The sequence below is a fragment of the Eumetopias jubatus genome, unplaced genomic scaffold (genome assembly GCF_037043125.1).
Source record: "Eumetopias jubatus isolate StellerSeaLion01/CBP00866 unplaced genomic scaffold, mEumJub1_p1.0 scaffold_5, whole genome shotgun sequence".
NCBI lineage: Eukaryota > Metazoa > Chordata > Mammalia > Carnivora > Otariidae > Eumetopias > Eumetopias jubatus.
The window spans coordinates 145,801,590-145,818,240 of record NW_028274811.1 but is presented as its reverse complement, the minus strand read 5'-3'; the positions used below and the strand labels follow the sequence as shown (position 1 = coordinate 145,818,240).

Sequence of the window (16,651 nt, the reverse complement as noted above, 5' to 3'; positions counted from 1 at the left end):
GGGAGCTGACAGAATCCAGGACCTTCCCCCTGATCAGCCAGTGACGCCAGAGGCTCGCTTAGCTCAGTTTCCATATGCCAGCCCCACCGCATGCTGGCTCCCCACGGTCCCTCCTTACCCGGTTGACAGACAGCTGGGCTCCCCCGTGGGTGGGCCGCAGAGAACCGGAATGAACTGGGGTGGCGCCCTGTGTCTTGCTGTTTCCTGGACGCCGTGAGAATTATTTCTCGTGTCTGAGGGGCAGCCTCAGCCACCCAGACAGATGGGCTCGTCCTGGAGGTTGACCGTGTGGCCGTCCTGGCTCTGGGGAGGCTTCCGGGGCATGCACACCGTTGTTGGAATGCGCTCAATAAACGTGTGTGATTCTCTTCACAGGGCATGCCACCATCACCAACTACTTGCTGAACTATTTTCCTGGCCTTGACCTTGAGAGGAGGAACGTGTTTGGGTTCACTGCCCTAATGAAAGCCGCCATGCAGGGCCGAACAGAGTGCATCAGAGCCCTGATGCTAGCAGGTTTGTCTCTGCCCATCCTGGGGTGGGGAGGGGGTGGTCCCCAAGGGTCTTGGGAAATGCCGATCTTGCTCCTTTGGAGAACATGTACTGAGATGCATCAGTTCCATAGAGACGGAGCCTAGTGGATGCAACGAAGAATAGTTTCTTTGAGGGGTGTGGTTGTCATCAACTGAGCTGAAACAGATGGAAAGGAAAACAAACCCTTCCGGGTGGGGTGGGAGGTCACATTACTGGTCACCCTACAGGAAACCCCTCTTTGCTCCCCGATAAACTCTTCCCTCAGCCTTAGCTTCCTCCTGCCCATATTTGTTCTTCTTTAGAAATGTGTGTTCTGGCCTTGGCTTTGAGCAGCAAGCCTCTCCTACTGAGGGTGGGCACAGGGATGGGAGTAGGTGGGGGTCTTGGCTCCGAGTGCAAGCCTGTCCCATTGAGGGTGGGCGCAGGGATGGCGGGATGGGCCTAGTAGCCACCCTAGATCCCCATTTGCTGGTGGTTGGAGTCACATGCTGATGTGGGATGCAGCAGTTTCCTTTGTCAAGGACATGTCACCGAGTGGAAAGACAGGCACCCCCGCCTTGCCCTTTATGACCTGGTCATCTTGGAGGGAGCCCTTCCTTCTCTGAGCCTCCCATTCCCCATCATGGGAGTCATGACTTCCTTCCCACCCCCCAGGATGAAGTGTGACCCTGCTTTGTAAACTCCCCAGGGCTACGTAGATTTAAGGAATTGCCCAGCTAGATTCAGTCGGCCCCCAGCTCCTCTCTTCCCTCTAGAATGCAGTCCCTGATCATCTTTAACTAGCCTTGTTGGGTTATTTTGAGAATCAAATGAGAAAATGTGTATAATGCACACACAAAGGGTCAGGTGCAGAGCTGGCATCTAACGATTCAGTCAGTGTGAGATGCTGTGCTGTGCCCACATGGTTTAATTTCCTTATTTTGCTTCATCTTGTCTTTGTTCCTGGCACTGGGTTCAGCCCACCCCGCTTGGCCCCACGAGACCCCGGAGAGGTGGGGTTTGCCCTCCCGCTGTGGTTCTCTGAGGATGCAACGACCTGCTGGGCATCAGCCTAGGCTGGTAGTCCTCTTTAGACAACTTGCTGCTTCTTTTTTTTAAAGGAAACTTTTATTTGGGACTAATTTAGATGTATAGGAAGTGACAGAGATAGTACAGAGAGTCCCAGACGGCCCGCACTCGTCTCCTGCATGTTAACATCTTACGGAGGGGCCAACGCTGGGACATTACTGTTGACCGAGCTCCAAACTTTATTCGGATTTCCCCTGCATCCATTGCTGTCCCCTTTCCGTTTTCCAGGATCCCATCCAGGCTCCCACATGTAACTGTCCTGTGTCGCCAGGGTCCTGAGGCCGGGGACAGTTTCTCAGTCTCACCTCCTCATTCCTGACCTGACAGTCTGCATACTGGCCTGTGTACAGTGTCCCCAGCCTGTCTGTCATTTTCCTTGTGATTACATTGGGGTTCTAGGATTCACAGCTTGCTTGGGTTTCTTTTCTCCCACTTCAGTCTGAGTGTTTTAGGGGATGCTGGAAGAAAAATAAATTCAGTAAGTGATGACAGGCTTCAGAGATGAAAACTTTCACAGAAATAAAAAAGAGCGTAATTAGATTTAATCCCATTGATTGTGCTTTTGACTCTGACAGTTTATTTTTCAAAGGCAAGATAACAGTTTCAACAAAGTTTAGGCCTTGCCTGTCCTATAGCAACAAGAGGTGGTTCTTCCTAATTAAATGGTGTTTATGATGCTTTTGTGTTTGGGGGAAGCTTCATCTGCTTTTACTACTTCTGGAGCTAGTGTAGGCTTTTAGTAATTTACTCCCCCCCCAACTATGATTGATTGATCGATTGATTTTTAATGTTTCAAGTTTTTTTTTTTTTTTAAAGATTTATTTATTTGAGAGAGTGAGAATGAGAGAGAGAGAGTACATGAGAGGGGGGAGGGTGAGAGGGAGAAGCAGGCTCCCCGCCAAGCAGGGAGCCCGATGCGGGACTCGATCCCGGGACTCCGGGATCATGACCTGAGCCGAAGGCAGTCGCTTAACCAACTGAGCCACCCAGGCGCCCAATGTTTCAAGTTTTTATTTAAATTCTAGTTAGTTAACATGTAGTGTAATATTAGTCCCAGGAGTAGAATGTAGTGCTTCATCACTTACATACAACACCCAGAACTCATCACAAGTGCCCTCCTGAATGCCCCAGGAAAATGCATTACGTTTTCCTTTTACAGCAGATGTGCATATATGTCTTAAAAGAAAAAAAAAAAAAACTTGTGCGATCGAAGTCCCTCCTGGCCTGGGTGCGTAGCCATAAGGATACTTGTTGGGATATTTAAAAAATGTGCACAAGTATTTTTAAGTCTTGTTATTTACATTTAATATATCAATATTTAGAAAAACTAAAGCCTTTAAAGATACTAATGCCTGAGTATTTCTTTGGATTGGCATTTCAACAGCGAGTGCATTTTTGTGCAGCTGGGGAAGATTCCTTGAGAGCTAATCACAGAATGGTCATCCTGTGATCATTTCAAAAGCAAAAGGCACAAGCAGTATTATGTTGAATGGTTAGGGTAGAGATCTGTATCTATCTCATCCTCATTTTTTCAAGCTCAAGCATCCTTCTGCACCTGAGTTGAATTTCTGAATTGCAACTTCATTATATTCAATAGGAACCATTTCCTTTTGGAAATGATGGATCATTGAGTTGGATGCCCCCGTAAACGGTTCAGGTTTTCAAGTAGTTCATAACATCCAGAGACATATCATCTTCTTATCTTATCTTGTCAGGCAGAACGAAGTAACATTAGAATTATCAAAACTTTGGATTTTCATAAAAATGTGACCAGGTTCCAAAAAACTGATTTATTGGCTCTTTGGTTTTTGGCTTCCCAAGGAATAATGTCAGCTCTGCTGATATGCATCGCAAGTGGGGCTGTGGGTTCTTGTTAATTCAACGGAATATTAATGCCCCGAAGTGACAGGTCTATTTAAGTAAGTGGCTCTGAGAAGCCATAAGGAGGATGTGATTTTCCCTGAAGAGAAGCAGAGCTCAGTGGAGGTTGGAAGGCTCCAGACTCGCTTAAGAGGGCCGGCTTTTATCCCTGAAGTGTGTGATTGCTGTAGCATTTGGGAAGCAGACACGCGCAAGCAAGATGCTCATCTCTTCCCGTGATTCTGGGCAACAAAGCAGACCTCTGGGGAGGTGTAGGTGGCTTGTTCAGCAAAGAGAGAGGCACTCCTGTTGTTGGGCCTGTGGTCCTTCTTGTCCTAGGCAAGCCCCGACTGTGTGCTTCTGGAAAGCCAAGTGATTTGATATCACTACAGAGGTTTCTTTCTGTTTATAAGGAAAACATGGATTTCCTGTGACCTGAGAATTTGCTGAGTTGGAATAGTTTCAAAAGATTATGCAGGGAAAGGGCCAAAAGTCAGGCATTCCATGTCACCGAGGGCAGGGTCTTAGCTTGGGCATTTCGCTTGTCCCAAAAGCAAACCTTGAGACAAGGACTTGGGGGCAACTAGTTTTTCTGGAAGGGGAGCCAGGAAGCCACATGAAGGATGGGGAAGGGGGACCCTTGGGCAACTGGGGGTCAGCCCTGCTGAGACCCTCCGAAAGACCGAGTACAAGATAGCTTGGAAATGCCTTCGGGGGTGGAGCAGGCTGGAAGCAGAAAGCACAATCTTTCCCATCCCCCAGATCAGGTCTCTTTTCTGAGACCCTGCATCCTGATTTTTCGCATCGATTATATCCCAAGTACCCAAGACACAGGCCAGGATGGCACAGGAGGAGACCTGCAGGGACTGGTCCAAAAGGGTCCCGTGAGACCAGTAAGGCCTCTTGGTGGGAGGGGGACCAGCGCTGGGCTTAGAAGGGTAGATAACGTGGGGGGCTGGCAGAGAAACAGGAAAGGAAGTGACGCACCCCGGCCTCTGCCTGCCTACTGCTAGTCCCGTGACCTGGCCGCCACTCTGCGGAGAAAGCTTCCGACGGTGAGTGATGGAAGGTAGCTTGTTTTCCTTTAGCACCTGTTTTAGAATGCTTTCTGCTTCCCGTCACAGACATCCTGACTTGACAGTGGCTGAAAGAAAACAAGCATCTGTTTTGTTCACCTCGCCAGAAGTCCTGAGGTAGGCAGTCACGGTGCAGAGCTGGCCTGAACTCCATGAGGACATCGCAGAACTAGGTTCCTTTTTCTGTCCACCCAGCATCCCCATGACTCCCCCTTCCTCTCCCCCCTGCAACTTGGTCACCGGAACTCTAGGCTTCAGACAGGAAGCAGCACCACCAACCACATAGTCACTTTTATCAGTGTACAAAAGCCTTCTCTTTGGGGCTCGCTGACCGGCCGTAAGCGAGGCTAAGAAAAAGGAGAACAGGACCGCAGTTACTGGGTTAGACCGGTAATTCTCACCTGGCGTGGGGGTTGCCCCCCCAGAACATTTGGTAATATCTGGGGACATTTTGGCCTGTCACAACTGTGAAACGCTACTGGCATCTACTGGGTAGAGACAAGGGTTGCCGTTAGAAGTCTTACGGCACAGGAGAGCCCCCATACCACATAATGATCTGGCCCAAAACATCAACGGTCCCGAGGTGGCAAAACCCTGGTTTACACCAGTCATGAGGCATTGCCTAGAACTGAGTATGTTGCTGCCTTGAGTAAAACAGAGGACTTTGTGTAGACAACTCAGAGCATTCAACATGGCGGCAAATGGATGCACGGGCAGGAGCCCAGCTTTTGTCTGCACGGCTGGAGCCCTGGGCAAAACAGCCCTGGGTAGGGGGTGAGGGTGCCAGTAGTTCATGGGCAGAAGATGCATACACTGGCCTGTCAGAGTTCTCCGTGTTCTCTGACAGGTTTCTGTGTAGAGTGTTCATCATTGGTGCTGGCCTTCCATGATTTAATCATGCCGTCCAGGCCGTTAATATTGCCTTTACTGATTGCTGAAGGAAGTGGATCCCCAAGTTATGGCATGACTCACATCCTTAGGCTGCACTCCCGTGCGCATGGCCTTGTCCTTCAGAATGTGTGCAGTTTCTAAGATCATCTTGAAAAGGCACAGGGAGAAGTATGCTACACTGTGGACAGCTGTTCTTTTAGTTTTCCATTCGCTTTTGAAAAATGTCTCTCTCCAGCTGGGTTCATTAAGATTTTAATTTTGCAGTTTGTACCTTTTTAAGTGACATGCAATTAATTAAGGTTTAATGTGTCATCTATTTTTGCAGTGACATTTTTACTGCCCCCTTTTCATTTTTGTCGGTTTATAAATTGTACTCTGGCTAATGAGTTCCATCCCGATTTCCAGTTCCAAATAATTACCACTCCTCTAGTATGCCTATTTTTTAAATGTGCCCCAGAATGAAGAGCATTGTGAGGCAATCTCAGGTGGCCTGGGGCTGCCTGGGCCAGGGGGCCACGGGCGGGGGGCTGGGGCAGGGAGGCTGGTGAGCTATCCTCGCCTCCGTTCAGCACACGCTGAGCTGCCGCCGCATATCAGACACCTGGGTCTGCATGGGATATAAATGCAGAAGCCTCTGCCAGTCCTGGTCCCTGGGGAGTTCACAGACTAGATAATTGCCCTAGTTCTCCACATTGCTTTCCAGTGAAAGTATGACTAATGGGACCTGAAATCCTGAATGATTTTTAACTGTGTATGAGGCTGAGATTGGACCAAGATGAATTGAACAGCAATTCCTTATTAATTTCTCTTATAGTACCACGCTGAAATTTATGAACATTTCATCAAGTTGAGTTGAAGTTTAAATTTGCAGTATTAGGAGGGGACAGTGGGTGGTATGGGAGAGATTTATTAAAGAAGTGACTAGTGTAAGGGAGACTGAGGAGGTAGGAGGCAGGGTTCTCCAGAGACACAGAACCAACAAGAGATACACATTAAGAGATTTCTTTTAAAGAATTGGCTCACGTGATTTTGGGGGTTGGAGAGCCCAAAATTAGTGAGGGCAGGCCACTGGGCTGGAAACTTGGACAGGAGTTAATGCTACAATCTTGAGGTTGAATTCTTTTTTCTCCCGAAAACTTTAGCTTTTGGTCTGAAGGCCTTCAACTGATTGGATGAGGCCCACCCACATTATTGAGGGTAATCTTGGCTCAGTCAACTGATTGTGGATGCCAACTGCCTCTGTCAAATAGCTTTACCGTGCACCTAGCTAGATTGGTGTTTGTTTACATCCCTGGTTACTTTAGTCTGACCGTGTTGACACAGACAACTGTCAGAGAGGAGGCGGTCCTCTCTCTGTGGGGTGGTGGGAAGTGTACAGGGCTGAGACTTTCTCTGTTACCATCTTCGAGGCCTCAGGTAGGTCCCTTGGCCACTGTGACTACCATCCGTTCTGTAACAAACCTTTATTCAATGCATGCCTTTTACCAGCCAGGGTGAGAAGTGTCAAGGAAACGAAAACGAGTAAGATGTGGGCTCTGCCCTGGAAAAGCCCACGATCTGGTAGAGGATAGACCCAGGACCTCCTAACCACTCAGTACAAGAAGTGAAGGACCACACATTTCCTGCAAAATAGGGACCCTCACATTCTTCACAAGAGATCTGTGAGGAAAACATGAGATGATAAGTAAATGGGACACCAAATGCTTTGCAAGTGATTATTCCTTCTAGTATTCTAGAACATTCTAGTAACATCATTGATGTGTTCACAGAGCACCTTTGCTGTCTAGTCATCTCTTCATTGCTGGAAAGCCATGAAGATTTTTTTTTTTTAAGATTTTATTTACTTATTTGAGAGAGAGAATGAGAGAGAGAGAGCACGAGAGGGAAGAGGGTCAGAGGGAGAAGCAGACTCCCTGCTGAGCAGGGAGCCCGATGTGGGACTCGATCCCGGGACTCCAGGATCATGACCTGAGCCGAAGGCAGTCGCTTAACCAACTGAGCCACCCAGGCGCCCCAAGCCATGAAATCTTATTTCTTTAAAAATTCCATGATTTAGGTGCTGAGTTTAGGCAGTTTTGTTTAGGAAAGGTGGGCCATTAAATGGAGCACTTAAAGGTGGGTTGTGCTGTGATAATAGTAGTTCACGGTCAGCCGAACGTTCATCCAGGTGGCACAGCTCCCGGTAGTCTGTCACTAGGTTTTGGAAGTTTTACCTTTGATCCATTTCACTCTTTCGTTTCCTGCCATTGGCTGGGAAAGTTCTTGTTGCATTTGCCCATTACTGTTTGTGTTTGCATTTTTTTTTTTAATTTTCAGGAGCAGATGTCCATGCCAGGGACCCCCGCCGCGGGATGTCGCCCCAGGAGTGGGCCACTTACACTGGACGGGTGGAGGCTGTCCGCCTCATCCAGAGGCTGCTGGAGCGACCCTGCCCGGAGCAGTTTGGGGAAAAATACAAACCAGAGCTGCCGCTGCCTCCGGAGGCCGTTCTGAAGCCCTCGGGCTCCAAAAACTGCTTGCAGAAGCTCACCGAGCTCGTGCGGTCCACGCTGACGTCCCGCTCACGCCAGGGCCTGGAGGATGGGGGTGTCCTGGACCACATGGTCAGGATGACCACGAGCCTGTACAGCCCCGCCGTCGCCATCGTCTGCCAGACTGTGTGCCCCGAGAGCCCCCCCTGTGTGGGGAAAAGGCGGCTGGCGGTGCAGGAAATCCTGGAGGCTCAGGGGAACCGGGACACGCACGCCCAGGAGAGTGACAAGATCCAGGGCTCTGAGCAGCCATTCCGGACCTCCCAGGCCGTCGGGGTCTCCAGAGAGGTGGCCCCGAGAGCCAGCCTCCCGTCTCCGCAGCTGCCGGGTGCCCCGCGGAGGACCAGCCTCCTGCCCCTGCAGCTGCTGAGGAGGAGCAGCGTGCGGCCCGGCGTGGTCATCCCCAGGGTGCGCATCAGCAAGGCGCCCGCGCCCACCTTCCAGCCGGAGCGGACGGCCGCCAAGGGCAGCACCAAGGACAGCGCCCACCTGCAGCTCCCCAAGTGGCGGTACAAGGAGGCCAAGGAGGAAAAGAGGAAGGCGGAAGAGGCGGAGAAGCAGCGGGTGGCGGCGGCGCAGAAGGAAAAGCGGGCGTCCTCCTGGAGGAAAAGGACGTGAGGGGTCCGAGGCCTGGAAGCGTGTGCGGTGGGGGAGGGAGCAGCGGGGCTGCGCGCGGAGAGGGGTGCGGGTGTGCCTCCCTCCTGCCCTCGCCCCTCCCGCAGCGCTGCACCTCCCTGCACATCCCGGGCAGAGGGGCGCCCTCGGACCTGGACCCAGAAGTGCTCCCCGTTTGTTTGTTCAGGCTGCACCCTTGCGTGAATTGGGCAGGGCACAGGTCGAATAGCCTGAAACCAGTTCCCCTAGCGATCAGTGCACCTGGTGGGCAAATTTGCCGCGAAGCCTACCTTTAGAACCTCACTTGGGAAATTTATAAGACCAATTTATCAAGGGGTCTGAATAATTTTGTATTTTTAATCATGATCCAATTTGCAGCATTTTACTGGTGATGGGGTTGTTTGTATTTAAGACAGTTTTAATACATTTGCCCGAAGACCCTTTGTTTAACATACTGTTTCTGGCAATCATTATTTGTGATATCTCTATGATTTCCTACAGAATTTTTCGGGAGTCTCCCCTTTCTTGCTGTTTGTCTTTCCTTCTCATTGGACGCGCACGTGCGCGCTGTATGTTCTTATTGATTTGATTCAGTGATTTGGAATATTTGTTTCTATTTGATGGAGGCATTTCCTTTTCCAGCAAAATGATGACGTGAGACAGGGGAATTAGAGTTCCTTGTGTCTTATTTTAAAGCTCTCTTACTTAGACGGTAATAATAATGAAGAAAAACCTGTTGTCAAAGCATGAAACCGTGCATCGAGAAGCATGTACTTATTGCTGGAACTAAGTATTTTAAGCAAGGGACTTTAGATAAACCGGATGCAAAACCTTTAACATATTCAAAAATAGATACGAGAAAAATCTATTATCTAATAAAATGGGGGCAAATGTAATAAGTTTTTACTGGAAATACAAAATTAAGTCCTCTGTGCTCTTAGATAAATTGAATTCAGATATCCTTAAAATGTAAAAAAGATGCAAAAGAATAAGGCGCCAGAGTGATACAAACAGCTGAGAAGGTGGAGGGGGTTTAGAAGACCAGGGATTAGAACTGAATATTAAGCAAACTCGTTTTAGGCAAATTCTCCTGGAGTGGGCTGGATGGCTCCCTCCTCCCGACTCAATTCCTGGTGTGGAATTACTTTGATTTTTCCTTGGACTGCCCGTGATGTTCATTCAGTCTATCCTCATGTGGACTTTGTAGAATTTCCAAGATGCGGGGACTTGGGCAGAGCACGTCCGTGATTTGCCCGGAGCCCTGAGCTCTCAGTGGGAGTTCTGTCCATACTTTTTTTTAATCTCCAAAGCACTGAGAGAGTCTAATGAATCTCTGGCCATCTGGGTTGCAGAGTATCTGTCATATATGCACTCTGACAGCACTTTATTTAAAAATTCTCTTCCTCGGAAGCTGTAGATTTAAAGTAGTGGGGACCGATTTGGAAGCTCTTTCTTACAACCCTGGATTCGCGAGTCAAATCGTGCCCCCTGGCTGGGGTGTGATGAGCGCCTGTCTCATGACGTGGGCAGGAATGGCGCTGGCCTCTCCCTAGTCCCTCCCACTTGGCACCGTGAGGCATTGAGCTATCCGGGGTCTCACACTCACCTCTCCAGAAACCTCAATTAACAGGCTATTGCGCAGCACCAGCCTGATGGGTAGCTGTGATTATTAAGTCAGATTTTAGTGAGCTCCTCCCTCTTTCCAGAATGGCCTAGAGGTCTGGACGCACTTTTAGCATCACCGACACTGCGTGGCTGCAGGTCACCCTAGTGTCCAAGAGTTGGTACTGGCCAAATCCCCTTGGATGAGACGAGAGCTGGTCCCCGAGGCGAAGAGAAACACCCCTAGTCTCCCTGACAGTACGACCCGGCATCCTCTGAGATCATTGTCTGGTTTATGTATTTTCATTGCTTTGAATGGCTGGCTGCATTTTCTCACTGAGGGGTCACCCTTTGCCCGCCGCTTGCTCGCTTCCAGCGTTGGTCGGGGGCAGGGGTGACGATGGGCAGTCACCCCCTCCTGCTCTCTGCATGTCCCCTCAGCTTCGTCGCCACATTTCTTCCCTGCCTTCCTCGCTGCCCGCTCTCGTCCTTGCTTGCCTCTCCTTCCTTTGCCTGTTTTCTTTGGCAGCTGTGGCTAGTTGCCCTGATCCTCCCTGGCACCACCACTCTGAGGTCTAAAAAGGGCGGAAAAGCAAGGCAATTGTGAGAGGCAGCGTGGCGTCCCTGCTGAATTACATAATGACCTCCACCGACCCAGTGACTGAAGGACAGATTTCCCCAGCTTCTGTGCAGATGGTTTAGGATTTCGGCACAGCCCCCCACGCCTTTTATTATTATTATTTTTTAAGATTTATTTATTTATTTTGAGAGAGAGAGAGAGAAGAAGAGGGACAGAGGGAGAGAATCTTTCAAGCAGACTCCATGCTGAGCAAGGAGCCCGACGGCAGGGCTCGATCCCACAACCCATGAGATCATGACCTGAGCCGAAACCAAGTATTGGATGCTCAACCGACTGAGCCACCCAGCCCCCCCTTTATGCCCATTTAAGGGAGGGGCACCTAGTTTGCTCTCCTGACAGATGACAGCACCACTCCGCTGTCGGAGGGAGTGGGGGAGCTGGGGTCTGCTTGCTCCCCTGTTGTTTATTAACTGTAAATAGTGAATTTCAAGTTGACAGGTACCTTCTCAGGGATTTATATATAAATGTAGTTAGAGGAAAAGATGAAGTATATTTTAATACTTTTATTAAAATGTTCGAGTGAATTATGATTACACTAGACAGAAGAAATATTTCCAAGACGACGTCAATGCTGCTGTCTTCTAGGGAAATGTCCGCCATCTCCCTCAGTTGCGATTTTCTGGTTATTGGAGATCCGGGACTTTGGCAGCTGAAACGGCTCTGGAGTGGACGTGAGGTCACTTCAGCTCCTCTCAGTTACCTCTTGTGGATGTGAACCCTTGTGTTTAAAAAAACTCAGCCTGTATGTTAAGTAGCGGTGGTCCTGATAACACAGATGGCTATTCACCGATTTCACCTCTAGAACTGGCTCCTCCCCGTCTGCTCCCGGGGTGGGTGGGGTCACAGTGACAGTTTCTCGTCCTGGCTTATGTGATTCCAGTGTTCCGTAGTCTCCCTGCTGGGCAGGAGGAGGGAAAAGCTGGGAGAGGTTCTTCTGGAATGACCTCAGCATTCAGAGCATAAACTCTCCATGTCTTTGGCCACCCTAGAGAAACACAGCCCAGAACATCATGGACCAGAACATCATGGACCAGAACATCATGGACTTTCCTTCCTCTCTCCGAGGAAGGAATATTCCATCACCCGGAAGGCGCCTGGCAGTACCGGGTACCTCAGCCACATGAAGATCAGAAATTGCAGTTCCTTGTCTCAGCTTCGGGCCTTCCTGGGACACCAAGCTCATTCTGCGGAGAAGGACAGAGAGATTCGTGATGTCAGCTGGAACACGGGGCTTGTGCGTGCAGAGAGGCCGTTGCAGACTGCCTCTCCCCACTTCCTTCCATGCTTTAGGGGGTGAGCAGGTCTCTGGGGATCCAGCGTCTGAGTGAGGGCCAGGCGGTTGTGTGTGAAACAGAATCCCACGAGGTGGGGCCAGCCCCCAGTCCGGAAATGGATGCAAAGCCTGTCATCCTTAGGGAAGAATCCGGGGTACCAAGTCATGAAGAAAGGCCTCCCCGAGAGTTCGGTAAAGGAGCCAAGGCTAAGAAGTGGGCCCGGTTTGTCTCTTGCAGCGTCTGGCAAGAGCCCTACCTCTCCCCCCTTGTCCCCACAACAGTCAGAGAGCAGACCGTCTTTTCCTAATTTCCCGGAAGTTCCTCGGAGTTCCAGGCCTGATGTAAGTCAGCTGTTCCTCTTTCCCCGGGTTCACCTGGAGATCCCTGCTCACTCATTGCCCATTCTCGTACCACACATGGACGCCCCAGGCTCTGGAGATCCATCATCAACCATTGTAAAGTTTCTGGTCACAGGCCTTTAGGTGACGGAGTGCTCACACTTGTTTTTTTTTTACAGCATTCGGGAAAATTCAAACAGGTACCCTGGTATTTGCTCGGGACCCTATCCGGCCTGTGTGGGTCATTCGGGAAAATTCAAACAGGTACCCTGGTATTTGCTCGGGACCCTATCCGGCCTGTGTGGGTCCCTGGAGGCTGCACTGGCTGTGGGTTCTCCGCACACCAAGTCCGCTGTGTGCAGGGTCTTCGATTCCCGGACCAACTTGCTGTAGCGGAGGGAAGGTGGAGGGGCCATCGCAACTGGTCCTTAGAGAACAATGAGGTCACGTTTCTGGCAGCAACTGGAACTGGGAAGACAATGGTCACAGCGGGAGTGCTGGTACCCACAAAGTTCTTCCTAAAAGACTGATGGCTGTGTTCCCTGTTTCACACCTCGGAGCATTTAGAACTTGTTTCGTTCGTCTGGGTAACTCTGGAGTCAGCTGCTCATTTCTGGGACCTTGAATTCACATGTTTCTTCATTAACATTTAAAAGAAGAGGCTAAAAAAGAATTCCTTCTGGAGGTGGTTTTTTGAAGAAAAAAAAAAAAAAAAAAAAAAGCAAAACCACCAGCCCACCACTACCTGAACTGATTTAGCTAGTTTTCTAGCACCTCCGTTGAATGCCGGTGTTGTGCACACGATCTCCTCACTGTGAGCCGGCCTGTGGCAGGCACAGCGCCCCCTGCAGGGCTCCGGTGGCCCTTGGCTGCCGGCTGTGCCGAAGCAGACGGTGTGGGCCAAGGTGTGAGCGTGCACACGCGTGGGCATGCACACACACAGATGAACTGAAGGGAGACCAGGCTTTGTGATCGCAAAGGTGACCTCTGCTGTGGCTCCCGGGGAAGGTGAAGGGTGACCTGCTTCGATGCGTGTGTTCAGGAGGGTCGGACAGCCCAAGACTTACTGGAAGCACTTTGTCCAATGGGACACGTAACACGGCCAGCGTGTCAGAACCCAGATCTTACCGCGAGGCAGTGTTGGCCCAGATGGCTCCTAGAGGAGCTCCTCGGCAAGGTCCAGTAGCCGATCTGGGGCATCTCTCTGCCTTTGACGTTCATCCTTCACATTGAGTGGCGGAAGCCAGAGATGACTGCTTGGGGAGCACCACCGGCCATTCAGCGTTGGCCACGGGGTGGGGGCCTGAATTTCTTGGAATTTGGTGCCAGGTTAGCCGTAGAATCAACATCTTACCCTGAGGAAGCGCTAGGATTTTCCCAAGTCTGCCCAAGGATTAGGTAGTCTAGTGAAAGCTAACACAGTTGGGTTTTTGAGAGATATTTATTCATCCTAGTGTTACACCTTTGTCTTTTGTTTTAAAAGGAAACGTAGGCGAGAAACAAAGATGAAGCTGGTCATTCCGGGGAGAGCAGTGACCTGTGTTGACCCGACACTTTATAATGTTTTGGGAGGTTGCATTGAAGCACTTTAATAACAGTTTTTGAGCAGACGTTCTAGAAGCTGGTTTGGAACTGTATGACTCTGGAGAACTGGATGTGAACTATATAAGGATCCTATAAACCCGGCGAGCCTTGGGGACATCCTGAGGAATGGGAATGAGATCCCCTGCTCAGATGAACAGAAAACGCTCTCCTTAGAATTCTCTTCTTTCGAATCATTGTCCCACCTGGCATTTTTGGGGGGCGTCTGAGGGTGTGTATTTTTAATAATAAGAGGACTGAACAGACTTCAGCACGGGAAGCCAGATTGCAAGTTAGGCCACCTCGGTATATAGGTTCTGTTTTCTGAACATAAAGCTATTTTCATCGTTTCTGAAAATGGATATTGTAAAAATGTTGACTCTGGATAGAACTGTGTACATTTCATAGGTTTTTATTTTGACGTGAGTTTTGTTACAGTTTATAAAAGGTATTTTCCTATTTAGACCTCAGGGCTACTTGGGGACCTACAAGTACATGTGACTCCCAGCAGCTTCAAATTCTTGCTATCCAAAAGGTTAATAATACTCTTTAGGTTAAATAGGATACTTTATTCAGCAGAAAGAACGTGTCTGTCCCTTTTAACCTCTGACAAATTCTGTATCTCATATTTAAAAAGTATAGAAGAAAAATAATGTAAACATATGGGGGAATTGTGGCTACAGGATTAAAAATCACTTGTGAAATAAACACTCTCCTGGTACAGTGGTATGGTATTGGAATAAACCAAAGTGTGTATAAATGAGAAAATGAGACAATTAAATATGTCAGTATTTTTAATGTCCCTTACTTTGCTCGAAATAGATGTGCACTTTCTTCTTCTGACACACTTACTTTTCAACGGTAAGATTTTTAAATTAATGATTCATCCAGGAATATTTTCACTTATGTTAAAATAATCCTGTTGCCGTGCTCATCTTTTTAGGGGGCATCCGGTTTTGCTTTTGTCTGTTTTTTTTTTTTTTAAGATTTTACTTATTTATTTAACAGAGAGAGAGAGCACAAGCAGGGGGAGCGGCAGGCAGAGGGAGAAGCAGACTCCCAGCTGAGCAGGGGGCCTGACGCGGAGCTCGATCCCAGGACCCCGGGATCATGACCTGAGCCGAAGGCAGACCGTTGATTGACTGAGCCACACACATCTCTCTGTGTAGTCTTTTACCTAACTGGTACAATGTAAATGTTGTTCTGGAGTTTATTTAAAACATGTCCTTGAAAAGCTTAAATCAAGAACTCTAAAATTAACTTCATTTTCTTTTAATGGCTAAAAAAGTAATGCACACACTCAGAAAAAATAAACCAAACGCTGTAAAAGGGTCTCAGATGAAAAGCAACTGACCCTCCCCCCGGGCCAGTCCCTCCGACCAATTATTTATGCATCCTTCTAGAAATAGGTTTTAAATGTTTTCTTCCCTTCATGTGTTATACAAACGAGATCCCATGGTATGCACGGTTTCCTTCACTCCTGTTTTGGGGAGAGCACGTTTGGCCCTTTCGTTCATGTGGATTCCATCCGGTATTCCTCAGTAGCGATGCGCCCTGGTTCAACCGAACCATTTCCTGGTCTCAGGTTATTGCAGTATTTTCGGTTCCTACCACTTAGGAGTAACTAAGAGTCTTGACCTGCACAGGGAATATTTCTCTAGGATTGACCAGGGTGAAGGGAATAGCAGATTTTAATTTCAATAGTCCCTGCGGCGTTGTTCTTTCCAAAGGCTCCTGAGTGAGTCCTCGCCCAACCACCCGTGGAAAAAAGAGGCGGTGTGCCTCCCGCAGCGACACCTGCTGTTCATCTCACAGGCTGAAGGTTGCTGGGCTGGTGGGTTAAAAAGCTCTATCTCATTTTAATTTTCAGTTCTCCCATTACTGGTACAGTAGAGCATCTTTTCGTGTGTCTTCCGACCATTTTTATCTCCTGTTTGACAGATTCCTTATTTGTATCTGTTTCTTGTGTGTTTTTATTGTACTTTTTGGTGTCAGTCTTGCCGATTTGTAGGATTTTGCTATAAATTTCAGATCATAGTTGGTTGACGCAGATTGTGGAGTTTTTCTCTCTCATTTTATCACATATTGTCAAGGTGTCTTGTATAAAAGTGTGAAATTATGATTTAGCCAAACGTAATTTTTTTAATATTTGAATTTGTGTTTCTTTTTTTTTTTTAAAGATTTTTATTATTTTTTAAAAAAATAATCTCTACCTCCAGTGTGGGGCTCGAACTCACGGCTTGGAGATCAAGAGTCCCACACCCCACCGTGCGCCCCTAGGTTATTTTTGATGAGACTGAAAACAGCTCCTATTTATTTGGGAAATTCCGCTCCACCTTTAGAAAGTCTGAAGTCTGACCCATTAAAAGATCGTCATTCAACTCCCCCAAAATCATAATTATTAAGGAAGGACCTAAATAGGAAGTCAAATTTTAAATAAAATTTTCTAGGCCACAATTGTGATCGGAGATTATTTGTCTTTGTTGTTTGTGACCAACGTGTGTGTGTTGGGTAGACATACTAGAAAATAAGAACACGTACAAGGGATAGTTCTTTAAAAAAGTGAAACGGGATGTGAAAAGCGACGGGATGGGGGGCGGTCTCGTCCGCTTTATCTCCCTCACTGATCCCGCTTGGGGCC

General features: G+C 48.5%; 1 protein-coding gene across 1 annotated transcript in view; it reads left to right on the top strand.

Moving 5' to 3' along the window:
- ANKRD33B (ankyrin repeat domain 33B) overlaps positions 1-16,467 on the top strand; it is an 82,653-nt gene extending 66,186 nt beyond the window's left edge. Inside the window, exons 3-4 of the mRNA XM_028122675.2 lie at positions 376-516; positions 7,746-16,467. Coding sequence (XP_027978476.1) covers positions 376-516; positions 7,746-8,578 — 974 coding nt within the window. The 3' untranslated portion in view covers positions 8,579-16,467. The remainder of the gene's footprint in view (positions 1-375; positions 517-7,745) is intronic.
- The last annotated feature ends 184 nt before the right edge of the window (positions 16,468-16,651 follow it).